General features: G+C 51.9%; 8 protein-coding genes across 8 annotated transcripts; 5 read left to right on the top strand and 3 right to left on the bottom strand.

Moving 5' to 3' along the window:
• Positions 1–210: 210 nt before the first annotated feature.
• MIND_00816200 (Amino acid transporter) lies at positions 211–2,830 on the top strand (the record flags this gene model as incomplete). Its single annotated transcript, XM_037364836.1, has 17 exons — positions 211–358; positions 408–462; positions 513–786; positions 884–959; positions 1,007–1,068; positions 1,122–1,170; positions 1,230–1,321; positions 1,376–1,639; positions 1,722–1,784; positions 1,835–1,849; positions 1,901–1,928; positions 1,988–2,121; positions 2,149–2,247; positions 2,299–2,350; positions 2,406–2,450; positions 2,502–2,715; positions 2,776–2,830. 17 exons carry the CDS (start codon positions 211–213, stop codon positions 2,828–2,830), a joined length of 1,725 nt encoding a protein of 574 aa, XP_037218078.1.
• A 574-nt stretch (positions 2,831–3,404) lies between these two features.
• Positions 3,405–6,067, top strand: MIND_00816100 (Amino acid transporter; the record flags this gene model as incomplete). The annotated part of the gene is made up of 17 exons (XM_037364835.1): positions 3,405–3,597; positions 3,647–3,701; positions 3,748–4,021; positions 4,075–4,088; positions 4,144–4,205; positions 4,251–4,312; positions 4,377–4,425; positions 4,477–4,568; positions 4,617–4,897; positions 4,946–4,954; positions 5,270–5,339; positions 5,390–5,488; positions 5,537–5,588; positions 5,639–5,683; positions 5,734–5,800; positions 5,853–5,991; positions 6,044–6,067. 17 exons carry the CDS (start codon positions 3,405–3,407, stop codon positions 6,065–6,067), a joined length of 1,587 nt encoding a protein of 528 aa, XP_037218077.1.
• A 254-nt stretch (positions 6,068–6,321) lies between these two features.
• MIND_00816000 (NmrA domain-containing protein) lies at positions 6,322–7,404 on the top strand (the record flags this gene model as incomplete). The annotated part of the gene is made up of 4 exons (XM_037364834.1): positions 6,322–6,775; positions 6,823–6,863; positions 6,911–7,028; positions 7,082–7,404. 4 exons carry the CDS (start codon positions 6,322–6,324, stop codon positions 7,402–7,404), a joined length of 936 nt encoding a protein of 311 aa, XP_037218076.1.
• A 190-nt stretch (positions 7,405–7,594) lies between these two features.
• On the bottom strand, positions 7,595–10,796 carry MIND_00815900 (uncharacterized protein; the record flags this gene model as incomplete). The annotated part of the gene is made up of 10 exons (XM_037364833.1): positions 7,595–8,287; positions 8,319–8,501; positions 8,553–8,639; positions 8,687–8,742; positions 8,790–8,871; positions 8,924–9,269; positions 9,314–9,405; positions 9,458–9,780; positions 9,826–10,504; positions 10,554–10,796. The coding sequence occupies 10 exons, from the start codon at positions 10,794–10,796 to the stop codon at positions 7,595–7,597; spliced, it is 2,784 nt and encodes a 927-aa protein (XP_037218075.1).
• A 124-nt stretch (positions 10,797–10,920) lies between these two features.
• On the top strand, positions 10,921–12,407 carry MIND_00815800 (tRNA (adenine(58)-N(1))-methyltransferase catalytic subunit TRM61; the record flags this gene model as incomplete). The annotated part of the gene is made up of 8 exons (XM_037364832.1): positions 10,921–10,974; positions 11,023–11,297; positions 11,345–11,500; positions 11,549–11,646; positions 11,697–11,755; positions 11,803–11,893; positions 11,943–12,341; positions 12,388–12,407. The coding sequence occupies 8 exons, from the start codon at positions 10,921–10,923 to the stop codon at positions 12,405–12,407; spliced, it is 1,152 nt and encodes a 383-aa protein (XP_037218074.1).
• A 12-nt stretch (positions 12,408–12,419) lies between these two features.
• MIND_00815700 (Hexose carrier protein) lies at positions 12,420–14,201 on the bottom strand (the record flags this gene model as incomplete). Its single annotated transcript, XM_037364831.1, has 1 exon — positions 12,420–14,201. One exon carries the CDS (start codon positions 14,199–14,201, stop codon positions 12,420–12,422), a length of 1,782 nt encoding a protein of 593 aa, XP_037218073.1.
• A 338-nt stretch (positions 14,202–14,539) lies between these two features.
• Positions 14,540–15,553, bottom strand: MIND_00815600 (uncharacterized protein; the record flags this gene model as incomplete). Its single annotated transcript, XM_037364830.1, has 3 exons — positions 15,426–15,553; positions 14,652–15,376; positions 14,540–14,589 (listed from the first exon to the last, which is right to left on the bottom strand). Exons 1-3 carry the CDS (start codon positions 15,545–15,547, stop codon positions 14,540–14,542), a joined length of 897 nt encoding a protein of 298 aa, XP_037218072.1. The 5' UTR covers positions 15,548–15,553.
• Positions 15,554–16,005: 452 nt separating this feature from the next.
• MIND_00815500 (Ste7-like protein) lies at positions 16,006–17,572 on the top strand (the record flags this gene model as incomplete). Its single annotated transcript, XM_037364829.1, has 5 exons — positions 16,006–16,479; positions 16,536–16,812; positions 16,862–16,986; positions 17,034–17,450; positions 17,504–17,572. 5 exons carry the CDS (start codon positions 16,006–16,008, stop codon positions 17,570–17,572), a joined length of 1,362 nt encoding a protein of 453 aa, XP_037218071.1.
• Between the last annotated feature and the right edge of the window lie 336 nt (positions 17,573–17,908).

The following is a 17,908-nucleotide window of genomic DNA, read 5'->3' as shown; positions in this document are numbered from 1 at the left end:
TGTCCTCCCTAGATCTTCGCAATACACAACTGTGCCGTTATGTGCTGCTCGATCTTCCTTTGCTCGTGTTTTTTCCCACCGAGCCGACGTTGAGCGGGTCTTATCTGCGTGGACTATGCTGGTTCTCAGCCGATAAGGTAGTGGCTTCGCAGGCCGTGGGGCTCATAAGGACGACGATGGCTTCTTATTCGATTGTGCCCCACAAGCAAGATGTCGAGGCTCTTCGCGCGGTTTGGCCAGAGCGGGGTTACAACTGGTAGAAGTCCAACCCCGAGCGGAAGTGACGAAAAAGCGGCAAGCGACGTCCAGGTCGAGGTTGCCCATGCTAGTGGCGCAGCAGAGTTGACGTTCGAAGAGGGTTCGTGGGCACTCGTTTGCGCCATAACCAATCGGCCGATTCCAAACAGATGTCCAGGGCGGAATGGGACGACATTTGGGGGTTTTCAGCTGTACTATGCTCATGTCCGTCCCTCTTCTTTCCTTCTCGCTGGCCGATTCTTAGCCGTCTCCAGCATCGGCCGAATTATTGGCACCGGTATATTCTCGACGCCATCGTCAATCCTCTCCTCTGTTGGCTCTGTGGGTGGCTCGCTATTTCTCTGGGTCCTCGGCTTTGCCCTTGCACTTTGCGGTCAGCTCATATGGCTGGAGCTCGGCTCGATGATTCCGCGGTCCGGCGGGGAAAAGGTGTACCTGGAGGCGATCTATCGCAGGCCGAAGTACCTGGCTACGATGGTGTTCGCGATGAATGCGATACTTCTCGGGTTCACTGCTGCTGGGTGTATCGTAAGTGATTTCGGCCTGGCAAGCTGTTTCGGTGACATCTATGGATAGGTTTTTGCACAAAAGTATGTGTCTAGGCGAGCGAGCGACCAACTAGCAGGCTGATCAACGCAGTATTCTTATTGCCGCTGGACAACCGGATCCACGATGGGTTGTTCGTGGGATAGCACTGGGAGGTAATATCTATACTGAGTCGTCTACTGGCCTTGATCTTACCCTCCAGTAATCCTGTTCACCACCGTTCTCCACGGACTTACACCGAGGTTAGGGATCCTGGTTATGAATGTGCGTAGTCGGACTGCTGAGAGTATACCCTGTTGATACTAACTATGTGCAAGGCTCTCAGCGTGTTCAAGATCGTTATTCTTCTTCTGATTGTCGTGACCGGTTGGTTTCAGGGCATATTTGTTGTCGCGAATGATGCTTTAACTTCTTGCTATGACCAGGATGGGTCGTCCTCTCTGGAAAAACCCACATTCAGGATCCACACGCCAACTTTCGCAAAGCATTTGAGGGGAGTTCTCATAGCAGTAACGATGTATGTGTCTTTACGACTCATCGCATACATGTTGAGAGCTTACCACGTTGGCAGTATGCGACCGCTACGTTCAAAGTTCTGTTTGCATATAATGGCTGGTCGAATGTCAATTACGTGCTCAACGACGTCAAGAATCCGGTTCGTACGCTGAAAATCGCGGGCCCGCTCGGCCTCTCGATATGCGCCGCTTTATACCTTCTGGCTAACATCGCTTACTTCGCTGCCGCGACCAAGGCAGAAATTATCAAGGCGAATGTTACTGTCGCATCACTGTTTTTCAAGAATGTGTTTGGAGAGAAGGCGGAGAAGGCGCTGTCCGTATTTGTTGCATTAAGGTGAGTGCAACTCCGAGTACACAATATAATTTCACCGACAGATGCTTCTCAGTGCATTGGGGTAGAAATTTCATCCCTTAGTATCGTTCCAAGCGCTGATTTCTCTCCCTCTTTTGCATCTTCCTAGTGTCCGTGTTCCTCATAAGCTTCCGCCGTTCTTTGTTAACTTGATTCGCAGAACACCATCACTGTCGTTCGCGCATTTCCGTCTCTTTCTATTCGCCGTTTGTAAATGAGTTCCCAGACCTATGCCGCGGCCAGAGTAAACCAAGGCAAGTTCAGGCAGCTCCACCGGTCACCACTAAATTCCGTTAAATTATTTCAATATTAGAGCTCGCGAAGGAGGGTGTGCCACTGCCTTTTGGTAACCGAATCTGGGCATCGAATTGGCCAACTGGAAAATCCCCTCTCGGCGGCTTGATCATTCACCTGATTCCTTCGGCACGGTCACATGACTTTTTCGGTGTGCGTTCTCTCTAACGCGCACCTCAGATGATCGTCATCATCGGCCCACCTCCCGCAGTCGCCTACCCATTCATTCTGGATGTCGAGGGATATCCGCAACAAATCATCAACCTATTTATCGTCATAGTCCGTGTTCAACTTCAACTTTTAGGGTAAAAAAAAACCGAACTTTAACAGGGTTTGTTTTGGCTACGGTATCGCGAGCCAACTGTGAAAAGGCCGTTTAAAGGCACGTCAAATTCTCTCTGTCCAAGCTAAAATTTGTGGGTAACCAGATTAAAAAGTGTGGCTTCCCATCGCAGTTTTCTTTCTGGCAGCGGTTGTCTTTCGTTAGTACTATCTCTTATCTGTCGCTTGAATATTCATTTAACCAATAACAGTGCTGGTGGCGCCGTTTTTGCGACCTGCCAATAAAGTGGGCGACACACCTCCCCTGCCGTATTACCTCTATTGCTTGGTTGGTATCGCAATCATGATCGTCGGACTGCTTTATAAGTTTATTGGGCAACTTGGCGCGTCTTTCTTCCTAAAGTGCTTGGCTATAAACTACGGCCAAGGAAAATCCAGCTGGAAGACGGTACTTTTGTTACTTTGGTGCGTAGCAAAGCTCAAGTTGGAGTCGACTCTCACCATTATCGTTGCTGAATTTTGCAGTTTTCTCACGAAAAGCTCGAATGAAGGTGTTGATTTAACGGGAATGGACACATAGTGGAGATTTTAGCCCTGTATTTGTGCAAATCACTATCGCCGGCCACTGCCGAACGTCTATATCTCCACCATATCGAGTGATCTTCAGCTGCAATCAATTCGTGACAGATGTGACATGTCACTTTGTTGACTTGGATTCGTTCCTCAACGGTTGAAGCAAACTGTCGTCGAGTGTCTTTCAGGGCTGGATATCGTTGAATATTAAGCCAGGCACCATCAGGACGGCGCCTCCCACCAAGTCCGAGACACATAATGCACCACCACCACCTACGCGAATTGCGCTATTTGTCTCCATCCGCGCGTCTTCGAAGCTCATCTGTCGGTGTTATCGTGTTATCCCAGCTCCCTGCGCATGCATTTTACCTTCTTTTGACCTTATTGCAGGAGACAGGGATCTTCCAAGACTGACTACTTTCAGTTGAAGAAGCACTTCGGTCCTGACAGCGGGGCCTAATCGTCCCTGCATCTTAGCGGCTTGCATCGTTAGAAGCTGCTATGGCGCCAGGCTCCTCATCGAACGTGATTCCTTATAATGTGTTAGCCAAACACAGTGGAGAATCGACCTCTCACCCGCCATGCCTTCATTATTCTCAAGGTTCGGCAGCGGCACCCGGACTGGCGGGGACGAAGCCACTGAAACGGCTCGGAATAGCACTGACAAGGCCCCTCTTGAAGGTAGCGACGAGAAAGTGAACCAGGATGTGAAGGGAGACGAGAGCATCGAGGTCGCCAGCGTTTCTGGAGGGGCAGAGTTATCGTTTGAAGAAGGTGTGTTCCTCTTTTCCCCACGCGTTCTGTTGAATACCGACTTCTGTAGATGTTCAGGGCGGTATGGGTCGTCATCTCGGTGTGTTCAGCTGCACCATGCTCGTGTAGGTGTGGAGCTAGTTATAATGGTCCGCACTCATTCGCTAACAGCATTGGTAAAATCATTGGGACTGGAATATTTTCGACCCCGTCTTCGATTCTCTCCTCCGTCGGCTCTGTCGGCGCGTCCCTGCTGCTTTGGGTGTTAGGGTTTGCCCTCGCTCTCAGCGGCCTCCTGATCTGGCTAGAGCTCGGGACGATGATGCCCCGTTCTGGTGGCGACAAGGTTTATTTGGAGGCTATGTACCCCAGACCCAAATACCTTGCGACAATCGTATTCACGATGAATGCGATTCTGTTGGGATTCACTGCATCGGGGTGTATCGTGCGTCTCTTCAATTCCAGTTCAAGCTCACGACTTACCCTTAGTATTAATAGGTCTTTGCGCAAAAGTGGGTCCTCCAATCAAACTTCGCAAGTACAAGGTTGTGACCGCGGATGTTCTAGCATCCTTATAGCTGCTGGGCAAGAACACACACGCTGGGTTGTGCGCGGGATAGCCCTTGGAGGTGCGCTTGCTAATGATGGATTGAAAATATGCCCACATTTCGCAGTTATTGTTGCGGTGACTCTTTTGCATGGACTCCTCCCGAAGGTTGGGATCTTGGTCATGAATGTACGTCTTGCTGTTATTCACTTTCCTCCGGATCAGTTGCTAATGCATGAGACTCTATTCATAGATCCTTAGCGTGTTCAAGGTCGCCATCTTATCAGTCATCGTAGTTGCTGGTAATCCTTCATTACAAAGATATCGTTGTCATCTGCTGACATCCTCGTGAGGCTGGGTCGTCCTGTCTGGCAAAACACACATCGAAGACCCACATGTCAATTTCCGAAACGCCTTCGCCGGGAGTTCCAACAGCAGCAACGATGTGCGTTTTCCTGCCAAGTTGCTATGCATTCACTAATCGATGACTCAGTATGCGACTGCGATGTTCAAAGTGCTATTTTCCTACGCAGGGTGGAGCAACGTGAATAATGTTATGAATGACGTGAAAAATCCCGTTCGTACACTCAAGATCGCTGCGCCGCTCGGTCTTGGCATCTGTGCTACTCTTTACTTGTTCGCCAACATCGCATATTTTGCTGTGGCCACAAAGCAGGAGATTATTGATGCTAATGTCACCGTTGCGGCCTTGTTCTTCAAGAAGGTGTTCGGGGAGAAAGCACAGAGAGCGCTGTCGGTCTTCGTTGCTTTGAGGTAAATTTCCCATAGTTGGTAAAGCTTCGCTAACGGGTTGTCATACAGTGCATTAGGGTACGTCTTTCAAACCGTTCCTGTCAATTCGTAATCATAACCTTCGTCCTATTTTTTCCCTACAGCGTGAGCTCTGTCATCAATGTCTGTATTGGCCCGTTACTAATAATATGATGACAGAATACTATTACAGTCGTGAGTACTACTTTATTGCCGGTCCGTCTACCCACCATGTTCGAAACCTTAACTGTGTACCTCAGACTTACGCATCCGGGCGAATCAATCAAGGCATATCATCTCTATTGAATTAGAACGATTTAGCTGACTATCTTCAGAGCTTGCTAAGGAGGGTATTCCATTGCCTTTTGGAAACAGATTTTGGGCATCGAACTGGCCTACGGGAAAATCACCCCTTCCAGGGCTGATTATTCACCTGATTCCTTCTGTGCGTCTCTTCGAACCGCATAGTGCATCACAAACTGACAACGTCGCCAGATCATTGTCATCATTGGTCCTCCCCCTGCCGTTGCATATCCATTCATCCTTGATATCGAGGGTTATCCATCTCAGATTATCAATTTGTTCATCGTTATCGTACGCTGCATCGTCCTGCTGTTTATGCCGCCAGCTAATGGTGTCCAGGGACTGTTTTGGTTGAGATATCGCTACCCGACGGCCAAGAGACCGTTCAAAGGTGCCAATCTTCAACGGTCATACCAATTTTATCACTCTAACGCTCAATAGTATGGCTCTCAATTGTCGTATTCTACATGGCTTCGGCCGTGTTCCGTTCGTCCCTGTCCGCGACTTCCAAAGTCCTCAACTCAAATCCGTTCTAGTTCTTGTTGCGCCATTCCTGAAACCAGCAAATGGAGTTGGAGACACACCTCCACTGCCCTACTATCTGTATTTCTTATTCTTAGGTCTCAATTAGAATACCTTGCTGATCTTTTTTCAGATATTGCTTGGTTGGCATCGCCATCATGGCGACTGGTTTCATCTACTGGGGCGTCTGGCGCATCCTGCTTCCCAAGGTATTTGGGTACAGGCTGCAGCCAAGGAAGGTCCAGCTGGAAGATGGGACTTTCGTCACCCTGGTGAGTCCATATCACTCATTTGTTGGGTCATAAGATGACATGGGTTTGTTAGTTCTCCCGTGAGAAGGTGGAATGAACACACACTATCACTATCATATATGTATCTGCAATGACTTGGATGAGCACACGACTTCTGTGAACTGAAGTGTTGTGAGGATTGAATTTGGACAGGATTGACACGCACACTCCGGTCCGACTGAAGAACGGAACAGTCTCATGGCAACTTCGCCGGGGTGCTGACTGAGCGGTCGTCACGGGAAATGTCAGCAGTTGTATGTAAGTCGAGATTGTCGGCTTTGGCTGCCACGGATGAATAAGACCCGATTGACCATGGGCCTGCGTGATATGGCTTTGACTATATACAAGGAGCTACAATCCTGGCTGATACCGCGACTCTTGCTTGCAGCGGAGAGCGACTGGGCCAAATGCCCGCCTTCACATCCTTCGCGGTTTTTGGCGCGGGGGCTTATTGGGGCGCCAATCGCGCGGGCGCTGCTTGCCAACGGTGCGAATGTCGTGGTCATTGTCCGACCCGGCTTCCGCCAGCGGTTAGCGCTACCGCCGGAGATTCCACTGCATGAACTGGAGTGTTCGGAGTACGAGGCTCTCAAGCAGCTCCTCGCAGCAAACAGGGTGCAAGTGGTCATATCCACGATTTCGGCGGCAGACGTCGCTGCACAGCATATCTTAGCAACGACCGCACAGGAGGCGGGTGTTCAGCTGTTTGTGCCCTCGGAATTCGGTATCGTCACGGACAGTGTGCCTGACTTTGCTGCTGTGATTGGTGAGTAGCGGACGGCTTTGCACTGTGTACTTACCATTGCAAAATAGAGCACTTGAAAAGTCGCAACTTTCCATATACGCGGTTCTACGTGACTCCCAGGTTAACCTAACCTATGCTGCCGCTGAGAATCTGTAGGTCGGGTTCTTCATTGAGACGATTCCCGCAATGATGGGTTTGACTGTGAACTCCAAGATCAACGTGGTCGGCTTTGGGAACATGCCCTGCTCCTTTACTTCGTCGGAGGACGTAGCAGGTAATCTTTTCGAGTCAAAAGCAGGTCGTCCAGTTGATAATGCTGGTACCAAGGCTTCGTTGCACACGTCTTGACCACCGTCCCTCCCGAGAGTCTGGCAAACAAGACATTTCGGCTGGAGGGGGACAGGTCGACCCTTTCCGATCTGGCCATCTTGTTTGACACAGAGCTGAACTTCGTCGAAAAGGTACCGGGGCGGATGGGAGACCTGTGGACCAAGATGCAGAAAGCAGCTGAATGCGGCATGGCGAGCACGGGCTGGGATGTGGCCGGGTGTGGAGAAGGCAGAGAAGAGTGTGCAGGTTGCACGAATTCGCTGTGGGAAGGACATGAGTGGATGAAGATTGTAACATTTTTCAAGCGCCAGAATTCATAAACACTTTGTTTTTTCGGATTGCTGATTTCAGGCTCGAGTCAGGGCAAGGCGCGTTATGTCACACCTGATGACTACACAACGCGTTTTGCTAAAAACAAAAGCCGCTCGGGAGCTGTCAGCCTCCGAGCTGATAAGGCCCACATTTATATAATGCTCTAAAAGGTACTGTCTTGCTGCATACTTTAATTGCTCATTCCTCCTCCTCACTACCGCCTGTCTCATCATAGTTAACGGACACCTTGGTGCTCACTCTCCGCGGCCGCAGTGTCCTAGTAGGCAGAGGAACGACTGTCTTCACCCTTTTTGCAGGCGAGGCCGCATCGCTCGCGTCACTTTCACCATATTCTGCTTCTGCCTCATCCGATTCGCTACCACCTCCCCGCTGTCGCTTCCGCGTAGACGAGCGTCTCGCAGGAGCTCTTGCTTGGCCCTTCGCCCTTGCCCTTGCGCCGCCCGACTTCCCCGTTGGAGTCCTCTTCGGCTGCGTCTTGCGGCCCGCCTTCGTCGTTTCTGGCACAATTGCTGGGTAATCCACCACCGGGAACTCCTCCCCCCCGATCGTATCTCGTTCAAGCTCAATTTTGAGCTTGGCAGCGGTCTCTTCCGCGAGCTCCGCCATCGTCTTCGGGACCCGGGTCGGCGCACTCGGCCCGGTCGAAGCCGGGGCCGCAGCCTCCGCCGGATCCACATCCATCGTCTCGAGGTCGAGAGCGGGGGGCTCCTCAGCCTCGTCGCTGTTTCCATTGGACATGTGTTGGTCACGGTTTTCACTCTCGTCTGCGGCCGGGAGATATGCTTTTGGTAGGTGGAATGCGTGAACGACAGCATCAGCGCCTTCCAGAAAGCCGCCGCCGCCAGCCAGACCCGGTCGGATCTCCATATCCTGCAGCAAGCAGTCAGTACATTCCTGCAACGAGCCAATGGAAATAACATGCTTCTCCTGCATCACCAGTAGGTCGCGGTCGATCCTTGTACTCCTCTTGTAAGCTTTGCCGAATGCGCAGCCCATGAACAAGTCTAATCCACCGTTTCAGCACGCGGTCTCGCCTCTTGGCACGCGCTTTCGCCGCAGCGTCTTGCTCAGCCTCCCAGTATGCCTGAAGTGTGGTTCATCCATACTATTGTGGCATAGCTTGACGAAAATTCACCTCCAATATCGTCCCTTCGTTATCGGTAGCAACAACGATCCCAACAATGATAGGTGTGGCCCTACGGCTCCGAAATTCGAACCCAGTCTGTCAATAATTTTGAGACCGTGTGGCAATGGAAGAAGTTTGCTTACAACTGCTTCTGCATAATCAAATCCGAGCTGCTTTGCTATCTTGGCAGTTCCCTTATCTGACTCGCTCAGCCTGGAGATAAAACGAAAACCACCAATAACTTACAAGGGATATGCACCGCTCCAGCGGGAAGCATGGAAGGTACATAAAGATCGATATTGCCAAAATTGTTCTTTGGTATAACGCCCTGGAGTTAGGTTACTTCGAAGGCATCAAGGAACGGGAAGCCGACCACATACATCGACAACAGGATCAGGCACATAGAGCTCCGTCTGGGAGAAGGCATAGAGCCCCGTCATAACTTCGCCTTGCTCCTCTTCTCCAGCGGTCCGGAGGCCATCCTTGAGGACAGCGATCTCGCGCTGTCGTCCCAGTGTCGCTGTTCGTGCTTTGACAAGCTTCAATGGCTGCTCACCCTCTCTGATGCGTCGGCCGGAAGTCCGCAACCAGCTCTCTGCCGATTTGAGGGAGACAACTGCAGAACGCGGATACACCGGCTCTCCCCGAAATTTCCCAAGCTCTTTGGTTGATGGCGGTGGTGGATGGATAGTCTGGGTCTGGGTTAGATGGCGCGTTAGCACATAGCTGGTGAACGTCAGAGCAAAGAAAAAGGAGAATAGTGGACACACATCGGATGGTCTTTGAAACCAGTAATCGTTGAAGGCATGCCTTCAAGCAATTGTACCGTATCAAGCTCCGCATCTTCTATATCGTCTCTGTTCTGCACATGTCATGAGCTTGAGTAAGGTCATGAGCACGCGCTCAAATCGTACCAGACGATATGGTCTTGTAATCCCCTCAACAACCCTTGCCCACCACGCGGCCTGACGGGCACCTTGCATTTTCACCACACGCTCTGCAAAGCGGCGTGCATATCGTCTTGTGACATCCCGCGCAAAACCGTCGTCCTCGAACGCAAGCACATAAACCATTCGGTTTTCCGTTTGCACACGTTTAGCGGTTACAGCGTCGCCGTTGGCCGGATCGAAGTCTTTTGGCTGATTGACGCTATTGCGGATAGGATCGATAGGAAACCAACGCGCATCTGGTCGCGAGAACACTTCGGTCCAGAAGACCGGCGGTGTTGTGGTGGGATCTGTAGAATGTGTTACAAACAGACACACGAAATAAGCAGCCGTACCAAGAGAATAAGATGGAGGAGATGATGCCCTGTTGGTACTACTGCTAGCATTACCAAGGACATTTCCCTTGTCCTTCGTTTTGCGTAACTTGACGGGTGCCTTTCCTTTCGCGTGTTCCGCTGCTGAGATGCTTGTGCTGCCATCCAAGCGTTGTCCTGTCCCAGGAAACGAGTGGACGCCGGTCCTTGCTTTGCCCTTTCCCTTGGGATCAGACACCTCCTGAGCTTTCCCTTTCCCTTTCCCTTTGTATGTCGCTTTTGGCGTCTGCCATGGGACGCATTGAAGACTGACGACCAAGCGTGCAGGGATACCGAGGCCACGACAGAGAGCAGTAAACAGTTGCGCGCTGGTATCGCGAGTGCCACGCTGCTTCAAGGTGTATTTCATCAGGCTTTTGGGGCCGCGGATGGTTTCACCGTCGTCCTCAAGGATTTCCCGGAGCGAATCTACATCCCATTCGTCGTCATCGCCCATTAACTTCCGAACAGTGTCGAACGTGCGATTTCTGAGGTGTCCGTCGGAGGTGACCTCGAAAAAGCTTGTCGACCACCACTCAGTGAGATTGCGGAGAGCAGCTTCGAACATCCGTCCTCGCTTTCCAACATCTGGTATCCGAGACTTGTGTATCATTGCGAACGCCGTTTGAAGCGACATTGGCGTCAAAGACACCAGCCGCGCCTACTGTGTAATCAGCTGGACGTGAAAGAGTGGTGCTACTGAGACACACCTGTAGCAACTCGTCGTTTATCCATTTGTTCCGAATCCACGCATTAGTTAATAGAGTGAGTGTGTGTAGTTTATGGCAGTTGATTCGGAGCAGACGTTCTGCGTTAGATATCCGAAGTTTTGACTTGTCCTGGGTTGCGACGGGTGATATAGTGATTTCGAGGTTCTTGTCTTCGTCGGGGACCACGACTTCCTCCCAGTCATCCTCGGAGTCAGTGGTGGGTTCGAGAGCACTCGTGGACATTCAATAAATTACGGATGGTGACGGTCTTTGCGCAAGACGCGTTGCGTAGTCATCAGGTGTGACATAACGCGCCTTTCCCTGACTCGAGCGTCTCCTTTTACCCTCATCAATCGCAATCGCACAGATGTGGTCCACCGCGCGCGACATCGCGGACGGGGACACGGTCATAATCTGGCTTGTGAGCACACTTCTCCCCCCACTTACTTGGCAACCTACACCCCTGTAGACGCGCGATCTGGTGCAGCCGCTGCTGGTTACTGCAGGCAAGGAATTCAACAGCAAGTTCGGGACATATCGCCATTCAGACTTTATTGGGCTGGCCTTTGGCTCCAAGGTCGGGTCGCGGACGGGGAAGGGGTTCATTCACGTGCTGCGCCCAACACCAGAACTGTGGACGCTGGCGCTCCCCCATCGCACGCAAATTCTCTACATCGCTGATATCTCCCTCATCGTCTCTTACCTCGACATCCGCGCGGGGAGCAAAGTCATTGAAGCAGGTCCGTGTATTACTATTAGTTGCTTGTGGGTGGGCTGACTGAATCTTCCAGGTGCGCTTCTGTCGAATCCTCTTCTTTCCCAACAACCACCAAACATCGCGTAGGAACGGGGTCGGGCTCGTTTTCCCACTCTGTGGCGCGGACGATAGGCCCGTCGGGGCGCCTATGGTCGTATGAGTTCCACGAAGCCCGTGCAAAAAAGGCAAGGTGAGCAAGCATCGGCATCCCATTTGTGGTCACTCACCATCTGACCAGTGACGAGTTTTCGCGCCATGGACTCGCGGAAATCATCACCCTTACCCACCAAAATGTGTGCAAAGACGGATTCAACGTGACGGACGAGGCGGATTCTGGTGTGTCTTCCATAGCAAGGCTGCTGACAGCTTTCTCACCAAACTTGTAGTTTTCCTTGACTTGCCTGCTCCTTGGGACGCTGTCCCACACGCCAAACAAGCCTTGCGGGTCCGTCGTCTTCCAAAACAAAGCTCATCTGTACCAACTGTCCTTAGAAAGACCGCACCACTCGTATATGCTGTTTCAGTCCCTGTATGGAACAAGTATTGCGGACCGTCAGTGCCCTCAACGAGACAGGTTTCTCAGGTGAGACTCTCCTCTCCTGTTCTGACCGCAATTTTTTGACCCAGGCCAGACATCACGATGTACGAAACCCTGGTCCGCTTGCAGGATGTTTCCCAGATCCCCGCCCCGCCGCCCGTATCTGAAATAACCGAGAAGCTAAAAAAGGTGGAGGCGGTCAGAGAGGACAAGCGTCAGCGCCAGATTGCAGCTGGACAGCGTAGTCACGAGCCGCATGGCGAGAAGCGCAAACGGACAGAGGACTTGACGGATGAGGAGCCGACGCCTCCGGAAGATCCTAACAGCGGCAAGAGGCTCAAAGTTGCGGCTGTAGAGGTGGATATGTCTCCAACGCCAACAATGTCTGTCACCCCGAAGGTCAGCCTGTCCAAGGTCGTTCCCGAGGTTCGCGGCCACACCTCCTATCTCACGTTTGCGACCCTCTTCCCTTCGCTGCCTACCAATGCATCAAGTAAGCCTGAATGCTTATGTTGCTGTCCACCTAACAAGCAGCACAGATATTCAGATCGATTCCTAGCTACAGTAAAAATTACAATCCACGTCGAGGGTCATATATCCATTTGTTGGGCGGCGGTGTTTGGGTATAAACAAGATTGAGCTCAAATCCGGAGTCCTGCGCTTTTGCTATTTCACGCAACTCTTCATCAACGTCGATCTTCTGGTCCCCCGCAAAGTCCAGCGTCAGTGCTCGGAGACACCTCTCAGGCCCAGTCGAGCGCGAGCGCAGAAACGCCGTGAGTCCCGCATCTCGGAAATTCATCCATCCTACGGGCAGATTGATCTGAACACAAACGAGCAGCGGACAGAGGACGTCGCCGGTCAATGCCGGGAATAGTGTCGGGTCTTCCCGGCCCACCATTGTCAGCCAGTTCCGGTGAGTATGCCAGTTGGGATCCTCCTGCGGAATCAGGAACAGATGTGTCGTCCGCGGCAGCTCTTGGAGGATATCCAGTATGAAGCGGATGCCGATCTGGCTCGGGTCTATAGACACAGCTAGTTCCTCGGGCCCGTAGTTCAATTTTTCGTCGGAAATATTCTGCAGATTGACAAAGTCAACGGACCTGGCGAGACGCAAGAGGCGGAGCTTGGGCATGCTGACGTTGCGGAGAAGATGGGCCACGTCAACTTCCGGCGCGTCATTCACGTGTAGATATGCCAGACACAGGTGCTCCAGGGAGGCCATTGTTAAAAGTACTGCAGCAGCAGCAGGGTCCAACTCTTTGCGGACGGTGATGGCTAGCTCGCAGTGAGCGAGATTGGGACACCGTTGGAATATCGCATAGACAGTGTTTTGGTCTAATCCGCCGGCCGGAGCAACGTGGGCGATATGGCTTGATATGCTTGCATAGTTTGGCTCGCAAACTAAGCCCAAGTGGGTGAGGTTTTCCCAAATGAGGGGTAGCTCCAGCGGCCGCGTCTGACTGCAGATGAACACTGAAGTCAAATCCGCTTTCCGCAATATGCTGTCGGCGCTTTCGAGAAGCACGTCCTCCGAGAGTCCTGAATTAGGCCCGTGGAACATACCGTTGCCACTGCTGACGATGAGGCGGACGTGGCGCAGGGCCGGCGCCTCTTGCGGCGCCAGCTTCACAGCCTCGTTCATGAGCCATAACGGGGCCCATATGTCCAAGCGTTTTATGCGATCATGATGTTTCAATGCCGCTTCGAAGATCTCCCAACTCGCATTCTGGCGTTTGAGGTTGTCTGACGGGAACGTGCGCCAATGGTCAGGTCGTTCGACGTACGAAAGCGACAACGGGCTTCCCGCAGACCAGTTGAGGTATTGTTCTATGAGGTCGCGAAGTGCCGACTGGTTAGGTGGGACGCCAGACATGGTATTGACTTGGAAGTTGGGCTGCCTAGCCCGCGGGTCGGGGTACGGACGGTGATATGCCTCTGAGTCCTTGAGTCCGCAGATATGAAGGCTGCTCCAGAGCAGCGGTGTTGCCTCTGCGACTTGGCGCCAATGGCGATTGACACGGCGAAGCAGCAGCGGTGCTTCAGCCGCATCGATTACGGCATTGTGGACCGTTGGAAGACACGCGAAGAAAATCTCCTCCAGAATGTACTGCGGAACCCGACGTATAGGCGCCAGAAGAGACTCGTGAGGGGCAAGTTCAAGCTGGAGGGCCGCTCGCTGGGACTTGAGGGCTGCCAAGGTGGCTTCGGTCTCCGCGATATCCTCATCGAGCTGTACGAGCCGGGCGCGTGGCTCAGTGAGTGTAGCGCGTATCTGTCGAAGGTCTTGCTCTGTCGGAGAGAAGAAGCTGTTAATTTTGCTTGAGAACGGGGAATTCGCAAGGAGGGACATGGAGGTCGATCACAAGCTGTAGAGGATCTCACGGGTGCCATTGACAAGCATAGATAAGATGACTGATGAGATTGATGTCGCTGGTAACATCCGAACAGCAAAATACTTATTACTGGGCTAAACCTACTGCCATTGGCCCACTGCCATTATACTAACACTACTGTGATGAAGAGGCAATGCGGGCTGCTCACCAACTTGGGTGCTGCGCGACGACCATTGCTTACTTTTAGTAGTTTGCTGTAGTTTGAGAAGTAGCGAAGTCAATCTGATCTGGTTGAACTTGAATAATATAACCTGGAGTTAATAATCTACCTTGTCGATGTGAATACAAGCCTTCTTTAAGCTTCCATCTCAAGATACATCCAGTCGTCCATCCAATAACGTTTGGCTGAAGTGGCATGACATGAAAGTTTCAAAGGCTCAAGGAACGGACTAGACAAAAAAACTGACCATCAACTTCGCCTCGTCCTTTTCGTACAAGGAATGCTTCCGCACGAACCCAATAGTCGTCTGCATATCCAGCAGCCGACTGCTCCCATTCCCACCACGGGTCATCGTCGTTGTCAAAAAATGACCCGGCCATGAACCGCACATCGTCAACTTGGAGCGCGTTGACAAAACGGTATGCGGATCGCACCTCGCTGCGTCCCCACAATGCGACGAACACGCATAGTTTCGGCGCTGACTGAAGACAGCGCGAAAGCGTGGTATAGTCGACTGAACGAGGGGTGGAGGTTGCGAGGTGGGTGACCCGGGGAATGCGGCACACTTGACGCCAGAAGGACTGCTGCACGGCTGTATCCTCATTTGAGAAATTGTCGGTAAGCTCGAGATGGGTGATGCGAGACAGTGCCTCGTGTTGTGGATCGATGCTTCCGATGGTGCCGAAAAGGTCTCTTAGCGAGCAGATCAGGCGTCGGAGATTGTGCATGGGTTTGATAAGGGCGCTATTTTGCAAGGGATACGTGATAGCGAGGTCGCCAACATGGGTACAGAGCGTGAGAAGGCGTCGTATCTCTTCGTCTTGTATGGCACCCCCTTCCACGTTTTCGGAGATGCAGAGATAACGAACAGAGCTTGCGAGGAAGTCGGGTTCGTCATTCATGAAAGAGACGAGAGGAATACGGCACTCTCCTTCCATGACGCGGACGAGCTGTACGAGAAAAGGCCGCACCCTGCACTTATGACAGTAAATGACAATGCTAGTTGTGAGCTTGAACTTACCAGACATAAACGCGGCGGGCAACGCGCAGCATCGTCGGGATTGTCTTGGGACTTATGCGGGCGGCGAAATCAAAGATTTCGCGTTCTAGCTCTGGAGGTAGCGATACCTTGTCAACTGTCATGGTTGGACGAAACAAGTGTGATTACTCACGAGTCACATATACATCCATCCGGAACGGTCACGACCGAGCTCGAGTACATATCCGGCGGCAGACACTCAAGTCCTCGATGACTTGACAATGTAGAGATGTAGCCACAAGCTCACTCATGACTAGCCAGAGAGGCTGAGACTCGAGAGACGAGTCACGACTATGGGGTAGGCTCAACGCTGCCTGTGGGGGCTCCTTGAGGTCCGGACAGGCCGCATTAGCTATAGACAGTACTTGCTTTCTACAGCGTATCATTGCTGTGACTAGTACTTTTGTGAATCCGAATGCTGGTTTGTGGGGATGGTTGGTTATCTTAGCTCAGCATTAATATAAACTTCCCGATCGGGCAGACGATTGACAGTGCGTGTGAACGCCATCTTCATCGACCGCGACAACAACAACCTATCGACAGTCGTCGTACTCTCACCACGATGTCCACCCCGATTCGCAAAAAGCGAAACTTCAAGGCTCTCCAGCTCTCTACTCCCGGAGAGCCAGCTCCCGTTGCGCCGCCCGAACCAGAACCGGTTGCCATCCGACAGGCTCCAGCGCCAACGGCGCCGTCTGGTGGCAAGCGTCGGCCTCCTCCGATGACACTCAAGGCGCCGAAGCTACCGCCAAGCACCACATCAACCTCCACAGCGGCACCGGGAGAGGACAATACCCTGCTGACGGTCGCCAATGGGGCGAATTCCGCACCAAACACGGCCTCACCACACATCAGCAAGCGCAATACATACCACACTGCACTGTCCAACACCCTCGCCAACCTTGACTTGAACAACGAGACCAAACTCGACCTGCGGAACGAAGACCTGAGGGAGATTCGGGAGTTGGGGCAAGGAAATGGGGGGAGCGTGAAACTAGTCGAGCATACGCCGACTGGGAAAATCATGGCAAAGAAGGTGCGTTAATGTGTCGTTGCAGAGATGTGGCTTTATGCCGAAGTCTTGCATCGTAGATCGTCCTCATCGACGCGAAGCCGGCTGTGCGGAAACAAATCCTCCGGGAGCTCCAGATAATGCACGATTGCCACTCAAACTACATTATTTCCTTCTGGGGAGCCTTCCTCTCCGATCCTAATATTTGCATTTGCATGGAGGCGATGGACAAGGGCTCTCTCGACGGGATCTACAAGAAAACCGGCCCAATCAACATCGACGTCGTGGGCAAAGTGGCATTGGCGGTGCTTGAAGGACTGACATATCTTTATGATGTTCACCGAATCATTCATCGCGGTGCGTGGAACCTTATCGTTGCATATTCCCAACCGTGACCATGATAAAGACATCAAACCGTCTAACATTCTCTTCAACTCAGCGGGCGAGATCAAGATATGCGACTTCGGTGTTTCTGGAGAGCTCATCAACTCTATAGCAGACACCTTCGTCGGGACATCGACATACATGAGCGTAAGCGCTTCTCGTAATAATTTCAACCACTAAAATACTCTCGCCAGCCTGAAAGAATTCAAGGTGCACAGTATACTGTCAAATCCGATGTCTGGTCACTGGGAATCTCGCTGATTGAACTTGCTCTCGGACGCTTCCCTTTCTCCGAATCCCTTTCGGATGACTCTGATCTTTCCGATCTCGAGGGTACACTCTCCCCCGCTCGCCCTGGCTCCATTAACTCACTCGCCGCGCTCGGCATCCCACCTCGCAAACCAAAAGAAACGTCGAAAAAGGACAAGCGGAAGAGTAAGGGTGTAAGTTTACAAGGAGGAGGCATGACGATGAGTATTCTGGAGCTGCTGCAGCACATCGTCAATGAGCCGGCACCTAGGTTGTCGGGCTTCCCAGCGATGGCGGAGGCCTTCGTGGACAGCTGTCTGTTGAAGGATCCGGATATGCGCAAAACGCCGAAGGATTTATTGGTGAGCGGAAAGTCTCCTTCGTTTGTGGCAAGGCACTAATGGTCCCTGTGTAGAATGATGACTGGATAGTATATTCACGAACTTCGCCGATCGACCTACAGGCATGGGCTGCGACTTTCTGAGTCATGATTTCCGTACCTTCTACAATATGTATACACATTCTCCTTCTGTGGCGCGCCAGCGAATGCATAGATTATCGTAGATGCGGGCAGGTTATACCCAGGTCAAACTGCTCGAAGTTGTCGACGCCGAAGTCCGTGGGATTATTCCTGTTCAAGTTCTAAAGTTGAAGTCAATCAAATAGGAAAGCCGGCCATCAGACCCGGAAAAGACCAGACGTTTTTGTTCAAATTCCAGATACGGCATACTAGTACTAGTACTGTAAGTATAACTCGGCTTCAAATAATGTCAATGGCAAGCCGAATACTTAGTACTTACAAGTCTGAGAAATATGTACT

This window comes from Mycena indigotica (genome assembly GCF_014461135.1).
Source record: "Mycena indigotica strain 171206Taipei chromosome Unknown Mind.scaff0007, whole genome shotgun sequence".
Classification (NCBI taxonomy): domain Eukaryota; kingdom Fungi; phylum Basidiomycota; class Agaricomycetes; order Agaricales; family Mycenaceae; genus Mycena; species Mycena indigotica.
The sequence above is the reverse complement of the archived record's forward strand: the minus strand, read 5'-3'. Positions and strand labels throughout refer to the sequence as shown.